This window comes from Xiphophorus couchianus, chromosome 12 (assembly GCF_001444195.1).
Source record: "Xiphophorus couchianus chromosome 12, X_couchianus-1.0, whole genome shotgun sequence".
In the NCBI taxonomy this organism is placed as follows: domain Eukaryota; kingdom Metazoa; phylum Chordata; class Actinopteri; order Cyprinodontiformes; family Poeciliidae; genus Xiphophorus; species Xiphophorus couchianus.
The window spans coordinates 25,732,100-25,744,235 of record NC_040239.1 but is presented as its reverse complement, the minus strand read 5'-3'; the positions used below and the strand labels follow the sequence as shown (position 1 = coordinate 25,744,235).

The 12,136-nt window shown below is 40.3% G+C and overlaps 1 protein-coding gene across 1 annotated transcript in view; it reads right to left on the bottom strand.

Moving 5' to 3' along the window:
* Nucleotides 1-12,136, bottom strand: part of dock5 (dedicator of cytokinesis 5) — a 69,366-nt gene that overhangs the window by 17,402 nt on the left and 39,828 nt on the right. Inside the window, exons 21-32 of the mRNA XM_028033455.1 lie at nucleotides 11,808-11,908; nucleotides 11,574-11,708; nucleotides 11,368-11,479; nucleotides 11,045-11,115; nucleotides 10,710-10,816; nucleotides 10,418-10,554; nucleotides 3,846-3,941; nucleotides 3,591-3,689; nucleotides 3,048-3,218; nucleotides 2,819-2,919; nucleotides 1,214-1,272; nucleotides 810-964 (exon numbers count right to left, since the gene is read on the bottom strand). Coding sequence (XP_027889256.1) covers nucleotides 810-964; nucleotides 1,214-1,272; nucleotides 2,819-2,919; nucleotides 3,048-3,218; nucleotides 3,591-3,689; nucleotides 3,846-3,941; nucleotides 10,418-10,554; nucleotides 10,710-10,816; nucleotides 11,045-11,115; nucleotides 11,368-11,479; nucleotides 11,574-11,708; nucleotides 11,808-11,908 — 1,344 coding nt within the window. The remainder of the gene's footprint in view (nucleotides 1-809; nucleotides 965-1,213; nucleotides 1,273-2,818; nucleotides 2,920-3,047; nucleotides 3,219-3,590; nucleotides 3,690-3,845; nucleotides 3,942-10,417; nucleotides 10,555-10,709; nucleotides 10,817-11,044; nucleotides 11,116-11,367; nucleotides 11,480-11,573; nucleotides 11,709-11,807; nucleotides 11,909-12,136) is intronic.

The window sequence follows — 12,136 nt, the reverse complement described above, 5'->3', positions numbered from 1 at the left end:
GTGAAATTCCTTCTTCTGATGCATCTCAGGTAAAGTGAACATAACTCTAGATGAGTTCAACATCTTCAAAGAATTTGTATGAACCTCTGGAAGTATAAATCTGCCTTCGATCGCATGTCTACTTTGATAATCATGAACATTAGTACTAAGGCTGGACAATAAACCAATAATATATATTGTGATAGACACATGATCAATATCAATAGGTAATATCGATATTGAGCAATATCAATATTATTGATGGAATATTCAAAATATAGAATATTCCCTGAACTTTGACCCAGAACCGCACAGCATTCTGGGAGATGTAGGCAGAGGAAAGGATTTAGCCGCGCAACCTCTCACAGTGAGCTAAGCTAGGTTGGTGGCATCGACTAACTCGCTCTTTGGTTACCTAGCAACAATCCGTTGAGTAACTTGCACAGCAGCAGTTTCAGGTTTCGCCACTGTGCCTCATAACTGCTTAAAAATGTTTTAAAAACCAATGACGTGGCAAAAAACTATGGACACAACACAGTTTTCACTCAAACAAAAAAAACCTAGTGATATGAAATGCTTGTATCGTGATACGTTTATCCGCCACATCATTTAACCCCAATCAGTACTAAAAAATGATTTAGAGTATATAATCTCTGGTTGTTTTGAACTTGTGTTTCTTCTAATACCATTTTAAATATAAACCTGAATTCAACCCTGCACCAGGGCAAATTAATATGCATCATATATGTTGCATTTATCTCCCCCCCAACCCCACAAAAAAAAAAAGTCAGATTCATGCACAGAGCTCCACTCCCGAGGCGGAGTTTTACCATTTGAAAAGTGCGCGACGAGCTGAAGTTGTGCTCGCACTGCATCATATCGAAGAAGATGGGAATGGTATCCTTCCTGAGCTCCGGCTCTGGCACCAGCGTGACCTCCAGAATGGGGCCGACCATGGAGGGGATAAACTTCATTTTGTGCGGGCCTGAGGGACGGCAAATATTATCGCGCAGAAATATTACAGCATGACTTGAGAAGGCAATATGCTGCCTCTTCGCGTCTCGACAAACAGAGGAGGAATCTAATAATATGCCTCAGAAACCACCACCGACAACAGCGGCGGCACACTTTCTGAAACTGGACAATAAAAAAATATTGTCTTGTTATTCCCCTCGCGTCGCAGGCGGCCCCCTGATAAACAGTGTCGACGTTTTCAGAAGGACAAAAAGCTCACCGATATTGTACCACATGTCTCTGATTCTGAATCCCATGTTCTTCCTCATGTCTCCATATCTGAAACACATTCAGATCAAGCAGTTCGATAAACCTCCTGTCTTCTAGGTACAAATGAAGACACATTTACTGGTAGTAAAGGCAAATATGTAAATAAAAAGCCTTAAAAATCTGTCTAATGAACCACTTCTGTGCAGATTTGGCCATTGGTTTTGGAGCATCATCTTGTTGAAACGCCCAGCGATGCCCCATGTGACATTTGCTTGTAGAAATAACCAGATTTTTATTTAACATTTCTCTATTTCTCCCAATAAGGAAAAGGGCCCACAGCATCACAGATCCTCCACCGTGCTTCAGAGCTGTGGCCATTATCCACAATGTGAAAAAAAAAAAAATAGAAAATTCAAACCACTGTCAGACACACACACACATCCACGACAGTATGCTAATATCTCATGGGCAATGTTTTTCCTGTAGCATAATTTCTGAGGCAACAAGAGCAATCTTTGGGATGGATTCTTATTATTATTACTATTATTATTACTGGTGAAAAGTGCAATAGTGTACTTTTGTTCTGTGCTCTCTATTCTTTTCTCTCATTTTTGCTGCTCTTATCTTGTACTGTTCACTTCCTTCTATAACGATGGAAATTTCCCACTTGTAATTAAGGCTATTTAGCACCAAGAGTGAATTAGCCCAAAAAACAAATCAAAATAAAAATGAATATTGAATTTAGTGCAAAGTTTTGAGACAATAATTAGCAATAAATTAAATTACACCTGAGATTTATCTCCATAATCCATAAAAAAAAGCACTTATGGATTATTAAAACACTGAGCTACAGTGAAAACCTTTCTCTTCTGCCACGGCTCGAGCGCAGAGCCTTGTTTACAGGTAGGAGGAGAAGGAAGAGGAGATCAAATGGCGAGACGCTATTATAAAATAGGGGGTACAAATTGGCGAAGAAGCAAACTAACCCGGAGCTGTTGGTAGCATCTCATTGTTGCCATGGAGACGTCAAGATGCCACTTTTTGCTGCGGTCCCCAGAGAGTGAACTTTTCTCACATTTTTCTATCACGCTGCACACAGTGGCAAAATAAATACGGGCCCTCATCTAGCTCTGTTTGTCGCAGTTCCAGGTTTGTTTTATTTATAGTTCCGACTGTAGGTAACTATAAAGCTTAAACTTTAAGCTTAAATTTGCTTTAAGCTTAAATAAGCTTAAAGCAAGATTAAGCTTGAGTGTATTATCTTTTCGCTGTTTGAATTTCGGATCAGAGCTGCGTTACTTGGATGGCCTGTTATGAAGAGTGGCTAAGAGAAAAGAGCCTGTGGTTTTTACTCAGGGAATGAGCGACTAATGTATTACTGATTAACACTCTAATGAACTTAATGTAAAATATGAAGGTGGAGTTAGTTAAAAAGAAATTTATTTTTCTGTTTAGTTTTACACTCAAATTATAGGTCTGACTCGTCTGTATTTTTATACGCAACATTACATGAAAAAAGTATTAATTTTTAAGGCTTTATCCACATTTTTACCAGGGGTACCAAGAATCACGATCAGCACTGAAGCCATTACAGATTATGGGTAAAAGATCTCACTTGTTCAGGATCTTAGTTCGTTTTTCCTGGGAGAAAGATTCCAGCTGCAGCGTCTTGTGAGTGAGGAAGGCCACGGTCAAATGAAAGTAATTATTCCAGAGCTACAATAAATGAAAAAAAAAAAAAGAGAAAAAGACACAAGCTTTTAAAAATATTGATAGTACCGAGCACCAAACCCTGATCTGTGTTTAATAAGCGGTCCGTTCTGCTAAAGGGAAACGGCGCGGACCTGCAGTTCAAAGTGCACCGGGTCCAGGAAGAGCCTGTTGAGCACGTCCGAGTACTGGTTCATGGCCCTCAGGAAGACCTGCATCTGCACCAGGTTCATCACCATCCAGTCGGCAGGGAACACGTTCCCCATGAGGTCCTTAAACATGATGAACGTCTCCATCAGGAAGTCCTAAAGAGAAAAAAACAAAAAAAAAACGAGGGTTCTGGGTAAAATCTTTACTGCAAACGCATCAGTTCTGTCTCTTAAAAGAAACGCATTGAGTAACAGTGGAGAGATCAAAAACCAAACACACACGAGGTAAATCAGCTGCACCGCTCTTGAACGTCACTCACACACACTTTACCTCCACCCTACCTCCACATTTTAGTTTAATAGAGGTCCAGGAACATCCTGATTCTGTCAGTTTAATCAAGTGCATGAAATGTCTGTAATCAATATTCCCTTAAGGAGCAGTAAGTGGCCGGGTTGCTTTATTGCCCGTTATTGATGGGATGCTCCGGGACACGATGTAGCCAATGGCAGAGGAGCCGAGACACTTACAATGATATCCTGTCTCGTTTTGAAGGTGCTGATGTAGTGGGTGTAATGCTTGTCATCCATTTGCTTCAGGATGGCCGTCATGCAGGCGAGATAGTGGCCCTGCCAAAACAAGTGACAGCTATTACTCATCGGATCTCTGCAGAAAATCCCCTCCTCAAAAGGCAGCGTTTGCACAACAAAAGGCCCGCGTCGAGCTAATTTGCTGCATTGCTCGTTTTCTTTTTTTTTTTCCATTCGGAGTGTGGCGCGCCTTACGATGAGCGGCGAGGTTCGGTCCATGCTGATGACGGTCCGGTTGACCCTGCGAAGGAGACGCTCCATTATCTGCTGGAAGTGGACTCGGGTCGGACCCTGCACAGAGAGAGAGAGAAGAAACGGTTATCAACTGAAACATATCGGTGTAAAAAAGGCCACTGCAAACCAAACATCAGTGTATTTTATTGGGATTGTTGTGTGATAAGCCAATCTAAATTAGATCAGAACTGTGAGGTAAAGGGACAGCGGCGCCGTTTGTTACAAATTAAAATCTGCAAACCTCGATGGGCGTTAAGAGTCCGGCCTCCCTGGTCAACATTTGCAGAGGCACAATTTGCTTAAATTACAGCTTTAGGACCTTTTGGGATTCGTCTCTGCCAGCGGCACACAAGTAGAGACAGATATCTTTGCTCGGTCTTTGCTAAAAAGGTCAACCTCAGTTAAACTCTACGGAGGGGGGCTGTGAACAGCATTTTTATACCTCACTTGGATTCACGTCTGAACTTTGACTTGTTTGTTCTAACATTAATATATCAGCTCTCAATAATTTTGTTGCATTTTCTGCCTTTTTCAGGTTTCAGGCTATTAGATTATTTTAGCAATTGATTATTCTATCCATCGTTCTGATGATTAATCGGATAATAAAATTGTGTCCATTTTTCATCACTTAAGTCTTTCCTATGCAATATTACAAATACATTAATAGATTCAAACAAAATACCTAATTATATTCAGTTTAGTTTTACTGTCTATACTGCAATGCTACATTCGTCTAGTGTATGCTTAATCATTTGTAGCAAAGGATGCAGATGCAGCTAAAAAACACTTCTAGCGTCTCTACAATGTGGAGTTAATCTGTTGACTATATTCGGATTAACAAATTAATAATTAGATCGTATAAGATGCTCAGTAAGAGGTTCTTTTGTTTTTGTGCGTTTTATTTTTTCTACAGAAGCTAAAACTTTGCCACTTGATGAGTTCTCAGTTTTTTATGTTTTATCCTTACTGGGAAATGTGTATTTTCATGAAGTTTTGGCTTGATTACTGCTCTGTGTTGTTTTTTTCAGAAAATTGCCTTTTTTAGAGTCTACACTCCAGTTAACGATTAACTGATTGCTAAATTTGTTGACGATTATTTCAATGATTAATCACGATTAATCGTTTCAACTCTAGTTTCAAGCCTAAAAATGTCTTCGTCTAGGATTGCTCTGTTTTATCTCCATTCATCTTTCCACCAATTCAGACAGATGCCGAAGAAAGCATCCCCACAGAATGATGCTGCCCCTATCATGTAGTTGCATGTTTATTCTGTTTTTGGATTATGCATTGAATGTTGATCTTTAAAGCTTGGGACATTGTTTTATTAAATCTATCTGCTGTGTTTCTTGGCCTACATAATGGTAACTAATGTTCTATAAAAAAACTTCTTAAGACCTCTGCTGTTCTGGATTCTACTTAAGGGAATCGGAGTAAAAGTGGGCTGAATGTAAATGGTTGCCATGTTTTTTCAGAATTTTATTTGTGAATACGTTTGATAACAGTGCGTTACCGTCCACTTTATAATTTACACAACTTCCTGTTGGTCTTTCATAAAATAGAATCAAAATTTCCGCAGTAGGATCAAACTAAAGCTCACGTCTGCACCCAGAAGGAGTAAAATAAATGAGCCACCAATAGAGGGAGTGTTGAGAATGATCAGTAACTTAATTTAAAATAAGAATCTCTTTTCTAAATGATTTCTAATCAAAGATATGTGCAATAAAAAACATTTTAACTGTGAGATTTCAATCTGTCCCGGTAAGTAGCAAAACAGTCGTCTCAACCTCAGAAGGATTAAACAGTCATTATATTTATAATACAATGCAGAAATGAATCTCCCTCATATTTTGGCAGCAGCAGAGAGCCGACTACAGCTGCTACAGCTTGATGCACAAGTTCTCTGAAACGCCCCCCCCTTTTTTTTTTTCCTTTAAGCGCGTTTTCATTTCTCATGCTCAGACAACATTTCAATCAGGTCTTAGTCTGGATTTTGACTGAGGTTACGGCGACACTGTGACTCGCTTTTTCTTTTTTTTTCCCAGCCATTCTTTTGTAGATTCCCTGCTGCACTTTTGGGATCACTGTCCTGCCGCCTGACCCAGTTTCAGAAAAGCCTCCGCTGTCACACAGATGGCCTCGCATTTCGCTCCAGAAAACTTTGTTCCACTGGACTGTGTCTTTGTCTGCAAGGTGAACGGATCCTGCGGCGCGAAATTATGTCCAAATCATTAGCTCTCCGTCACCTTCACAGCCGAGGAGCTTACTGCCGGTACGCCGTTTGCTTTTAGACAGACGCGGCCCTCGTTTCGGTCCTATTTATGTGCAGAATGTTTTTTTTCCAGAAGTGTTGTCGATGGGGCGTGCTGTGGTGGCGTAGGGGATAGCGCGACCCACGTGCGTCCTCAACGCGGCCGCCGTTGGTTCGATTCCTGGACCCGGCGATATTTGCTGCATGTCTTCCCCCTTTCCTGTCAGCCTACTTTCATATAAGGGACACTAGAGCCCACAAAAAGACCCGCTGGAGAGGAGGAAAAAAAAAAAAGAAGTGTTGTCGATTGTTTCAGATTCAACCTCACAAACATACACTTTCCGTTTTCTTTACAGAGAAAAGAGGCTTTTCTTCTGGCAGCCGCTATACACGTTGCATCTTCTTTTTTCTACATTTAATATGCCGAGTCTTGAAGGAATTCATTTGCAGCTCTTTGGCTGTTTTCCTGGGAATTTTCACTGAGTATTGCACGATCTGACCATGGGGTAAAATTTGCCTGCTTTAGTAGGATGGACCGTCACATTGATTCAAAATGGACCAAGTATTTCCCAGATAGACCAGCAGCCAACATGTTTTTTTTCTTCTTTTTCTTAAACCGTCTTTCCTCGTTAACCTTGGGTTCTCACAAACCTAAATGTTGTGAAACGGGGAAGTACCAGTCTCATTAAAAGTGTGTTTGATCAGCATCCTCTGCTCTGAATGCAGAAATAAGCCAAATCCTCCATGGCATTTTAAGAAGTATTTTATATTTTAGTTTACTTTAAAGGGCCAGTACTACATATTTTTGTGGCCCATTGTATCATTTTATAGCACAATCAAGTAACTAGGTTACCTTCAGTAGTTATGAACATGCAGTATAAAACAAAACTTACCTTTAATTTTACTTTGCATCATAGCTGTCTCTGATGCCTTGAAATTGGCTTTTGTCTCTTTAAGAACCTCCTGCCCTTTCTGACACTAGTTATCACAACAACGCTTCTCCATGTTGTCCACTGATGTCGTATGCAAGCGCTCTTTGGAGCTAAGCAGACGTGCAGTTCCACCAGGTTTTAGCTAACTGCTGCCGCTAGTCTAGAGGAGCAGTGTGAGGAGGGCTAAGGGGAGGCTGTGAGGCTCCCTGAGGCTGGGGACTCGGCTAGGGACTTGGCTAGGGACTTGGCTAGGGGCCGAAGCTCCAAGGCGAAGCTTTGGGCAAAAGGGGAGATTCAAGGATTCTCCTGAATCAGTCCAGGCATGTTTTTGATGAGGGAATGACATTACTGCATGACACAAAGCTCAAAAAGGTTGATTTTGCATAGCATTCCCCTTTAACAGGCAATTCAAAAGAATTCATCGATTTCATTTCTGATCTCATGATTTCATGTTTGAACTTGGTCAGGTTGCTTGTAATGACCTGTGTGTTGTCTTGTCCCCTATAGTATTATAATTATCTCTCTTTTTTTTGTTATCTTAACTGCTACTTTAAACCAGATTTTCTGCTGTGGGACATTAAAGGTCTGAACTGCATCAGAATAGAATGGAACAGAACAGAATATATTATTTACACACAAAAACAATACAGAAACCATAAGACCGATAAAACAGCAGCATCTCCTATGTCGCATTATAAACTTAATGGCAAGCCAGCGTAAAAAAAAAGTCAAAAACAACACAAATTTATAAGAAATTGAAATCACGTCATTTGAAATTAGCATTATTTTTAAGCGTTTTCTAAAAGAATGAATATTACTAGTGGGTTGAAGAGCCGGTGGCAGGTTATTCCAAAGAGAGGACCCTCTATAATTAAGCAGATGAAGGCAGTGTATTTGAAAAGTTCATAAAAAAATAATTTTGTAATATTGTAATCTTATGGAGATATGATTGAGATGTAGCTCCCCAAACACAACTGAAATACATTAGACTTCAATATATCAAGCTATGATAGAATGTCAACATACAAGACGGTTAATAAAATAAACTCTACACAAAATAGCTATCGATTTTACCGTTTTTCTTTTTACAAGTTCATTATGTTGTCTCCGAGTTAGTTCCTCGTCATCGACAACAACTTCATTGGTTTTCGAATTTGGTTGGAGTCTCTTGGCTGGTTTAGAGGTTCGGCAGATGCTTCACTTCTTTAAAAGTTTCAAGGTTGGACTTAGTTTTTCTCAAAAAAAAAGAAGAAAAAAATCAACTCTTTTTTTTATAGATAAATATATATATTTTCAATTTAAATAAATAAAACAGCGTAATATGTTGCGTTTTCATAAAAACGTGTTTATTTGAAATTCTCTGAGGGCTTCCTGCTTTGATTGCTCACCCCCTATTTCGAATATATCTCAAATCCGCTTGAAGACAAACCTTTCTTATGTGTAACGTTCAAAGTGTTGCAAACCGCAGCCTGAATGAACAGTGGCTCTGCATCATCAGCTTTTCCCTTCAATAAAGCATGCTTCAACTCATGCTACGTACAGATAAGCAAGAACCAAATAAATGTTCCTTTGCATTTAGACGATTCGAGGGCCTCTTATCGTGTTTGTCTCTTTGATACTTCTGGTTCATTTCACTCTGCGGCAAAAAAAAAAAAAAAAGAAAAAGAAAAACAAATTACTATTCAGCTGCGACTCCGGATTCTTGCCGGGCAGCTGGGATATCTAATCCCTTCCAGCATGCTCGGGGTTTGCCTACAGGCCTCCTTCCCAGCGGAACTTTTCCTGGATAACCTCTGAAGAGAAGATGAATCATCTCCGCGGGATCCGCAAAACAACGGTTTTTTCCTCTCCAGTCCCCGTGGATGTCTGAGTGCCTTGGCCCCGGCTCGCGCAGGCAGACGCCATGAGGATTAAACCCACTTTGGCCACCGATATCCAGCACAGCAATCCCGCTCCGTGCCCGGTATATTTATCCGCACCCAGATGTGTAAGGAGCCTTAAACATGAATTAGGTTTTTATTGCCGTAACATAAGCTAGTAGTTAATGAATCTTTAATCTGAGTCCAATTATTTTGCATTTATTTTTCACTAAAATCACAGGTGGCATAATTATTAATACATTTTATCTCTCTCTCTCTCTCTTCAGCTTAAAAAACAGGTGTTTTTATTTGATTTAGCTCTGAGGACTGAGACATAAATCCGACAAGATTTTGATTTTGTTGATTTGGCCTTACGTTTTGACTTGATATACACTTGATGGATCTTTTTTTTTTAAAGGTTTTCTGTCAGATTTCTCTTCAAAATGTTGGTGTTTGCGAGGTTTCCAAGTATTTTCGAGCCCGCAGCATCACAGATCCTCCACTGTACTGAACTTTGAACAGGAACTGTTCGAAGTTCATCCTTTGTTTCATTTGAGTTCATTTGTTCTGGTCTGCTTTGCATTCCCAGACACAGAACCAAACATGGAAAAAAGAAGTAGCACTCAGCTTCTATGCACCACAAATCTGGAACAAACTTCCAGAAAACTAGAAAACAGCCGAAACACTGAGTTCCTTTAAATCAAGACTGAAAACCCTCCTGTTTAGAGCTGCTTTTCAACCATAATAAATGGCACATTGACAGAAATATCTGATGATGATATATTTAATAGAGGTGCGTGACAAAATGTAACTTCTGTTCCTGGTTTCTCAATTGTGTTTATGATTTCTTTATGTTTTTCTGATGTAAAGCACTTTAAACTGTCCTGTTGCTGAAATGTGCTATGCAAATAAATTTGACTGAATGTTGATGAAAACCTTGATCTTAGTTTCATCCGACCAACAACACACAGTTCCAGTCGAAGTCAAGAATTTTGCATATTTACGTCTTCGACGGAAGAACTGATAAATTTTGTAGGGTTTGGCATCCCGGTGAAATAACCGCAGTGATGTATAGACAGTGTCTAAAGATTGTTATAGAGCTCATGATGCCTCAGGTCATCCTACTCACCATGGTTGGTGAGGAGACAAGCAACAAGAAGCTAATGGAAAAGGCCTTGTCTCTTTCTGCTCTGCTGTGAAAGAGGGCTGAACGACAGACCTGCTCACAAACGTGGCTAGCAGTAGCAATCCCACTGTTGCCAACTTTGCCATTATGATTAGTGACGTTTCAGAAAAAAAATATGCAGAATCAGTCGAAAACAGCAGGTCAGACTTTTTAAAAATCAGCAATTGACCAGAAAACTGCAATGTTCTTTTCAATTATCCACACCAGGGGAACTAAAAAAAAAAAAAAAAGTAGCTTCTCTGCAATTCATACACTTAAAGCGTCTTCCATAATTTATGCTTCTGTACATGGCTTTTTAAACTCCTTACCACATCTTTGCGGTCCAAGGTGTCCAGCACGGTGCTGAGCAGCTGGACGCAGGCCTCATAGTCGGGTTTACTCGAGTGGTCATCCAGCTGCCCGCTTAGCTGGTCGTTCACAAGCGGCAGTAGTACATCGCGACAATCTGGAGCCAAAAACAAAAGACAACAACGGCATTTTTAAAATCAAACCATAAACTTATACTTGAGCTCTTTTTCCCCTCACCCCCTCTCTCATTCATTCTGTTTGAAATGCCAATATATGTTTTCGGGGTTTCAAAAAAAAAAAAAAAAACCTTACCCGGTTGCTTGAAAAGGTCGCTCTCAATGATTTTACACATGCAGCCCAGTTTCTGACGTACAAACTGCGAGTCGGGGATGCTCTCGATGAACTTTGAAAGGAGAACGCTGAAAAGAAGAAGAAAACGGAGGCATGAGGCTGCTGTGACAATCACAATGCAAATCCATCTCACATCTTGTGATTATAGCCGCTGAGAGCTAATGAGGAGCCCACACAGGACTGATTTTACAGTGCCGAGAATTAGAGTAACACCTTTACTCTGAAGTAAGCATAATCAATTGCGCTGAGACTGGCAATTACCATTTCCTGTCGCGCAAAACCCTCTGGAGAGTTACCTGAGCTCCACGGGATCAAACACAGTCTGGATGTCATTAATGATGCTGGGGAGGTATTTCAATATTGCCCCCTGCAACAACAACAACAACAAAAAAAAGCATCAGACTGGAGCTTGGGGAGTTTTTTTGTTCTCTAGTAAAACAAACAGCGCTTTCCCTCGATTTACTGAAAGTGCCAACAGGGAGTTCTCTTCATATTGCTGTCAGTTGCACAACTTTTCAATAACAGCCATAATAGCACGAGGTTCTTTCAGCTGGATTACTGAATTCTTCATGCAGCAGTCAAAAACAGACAGAAAATAAGCATAAACTGCACACTTTACCTTTATCTTCACTCCCTCGTCCAGAGGTCTGTCCATAAGCGTGTTGAAAGACAAGAAAAGCAATCGTATGGAGTTGGAGAAAGCGTCCGGATCTTCACTGTTCTCGGGAAATCTAAAAAATAAAAGAAGAAGAAAACCGACTTTTCTTTCAGAAAGCCCTCCTTCATAAAATATTTCAATGCAAAGAGAATTCATGCCCCACATACCTGAAGGAGAGGACTCTGGACTGTACAATAAACCTGAACAGATACTTGAGGGCTTTGAGGGCTGTGTAGAGCCGTTCTGTCAGGGAGGGCTCCTCGGGATGGCCCACATAGTAGTTTAGCACTATGGTTAGCTTCCTGAGAAAAATGAAGAAGCCTGCTGTTAGGGGGAGGGTGGGGTTCCTGCTAATTTGAAGGAGTGAAGCAAAAAAGAAAACCTTGTGCAGGTGAACTCACCTGTAAGCCAAAGTGGCACTGAAGTGCTTGCTGATGTATGTTTCCAGGACGGGATTAAAATGCTGGAATTTGATGTCCCCAATAAGTGTGATAATGAATACCTGGTGATAAACAGAAAGACGGTTAAAAAAAAGAAATAAAAATCTGTCTTTTACGTACACCATCCTCCGAAGTCAAGGCCAACTTGTGTAAAAATGTCTGGAGGGTCTTAAATTTATCTTTAATCATTTTCACTCAATTTTACACACAACATATACTGCAGTTCCATCACCAAGGTTGGGGTTAATCACAAAAAGCTAAATTGATGGCTCATTTTCAGTTTTCTGGGA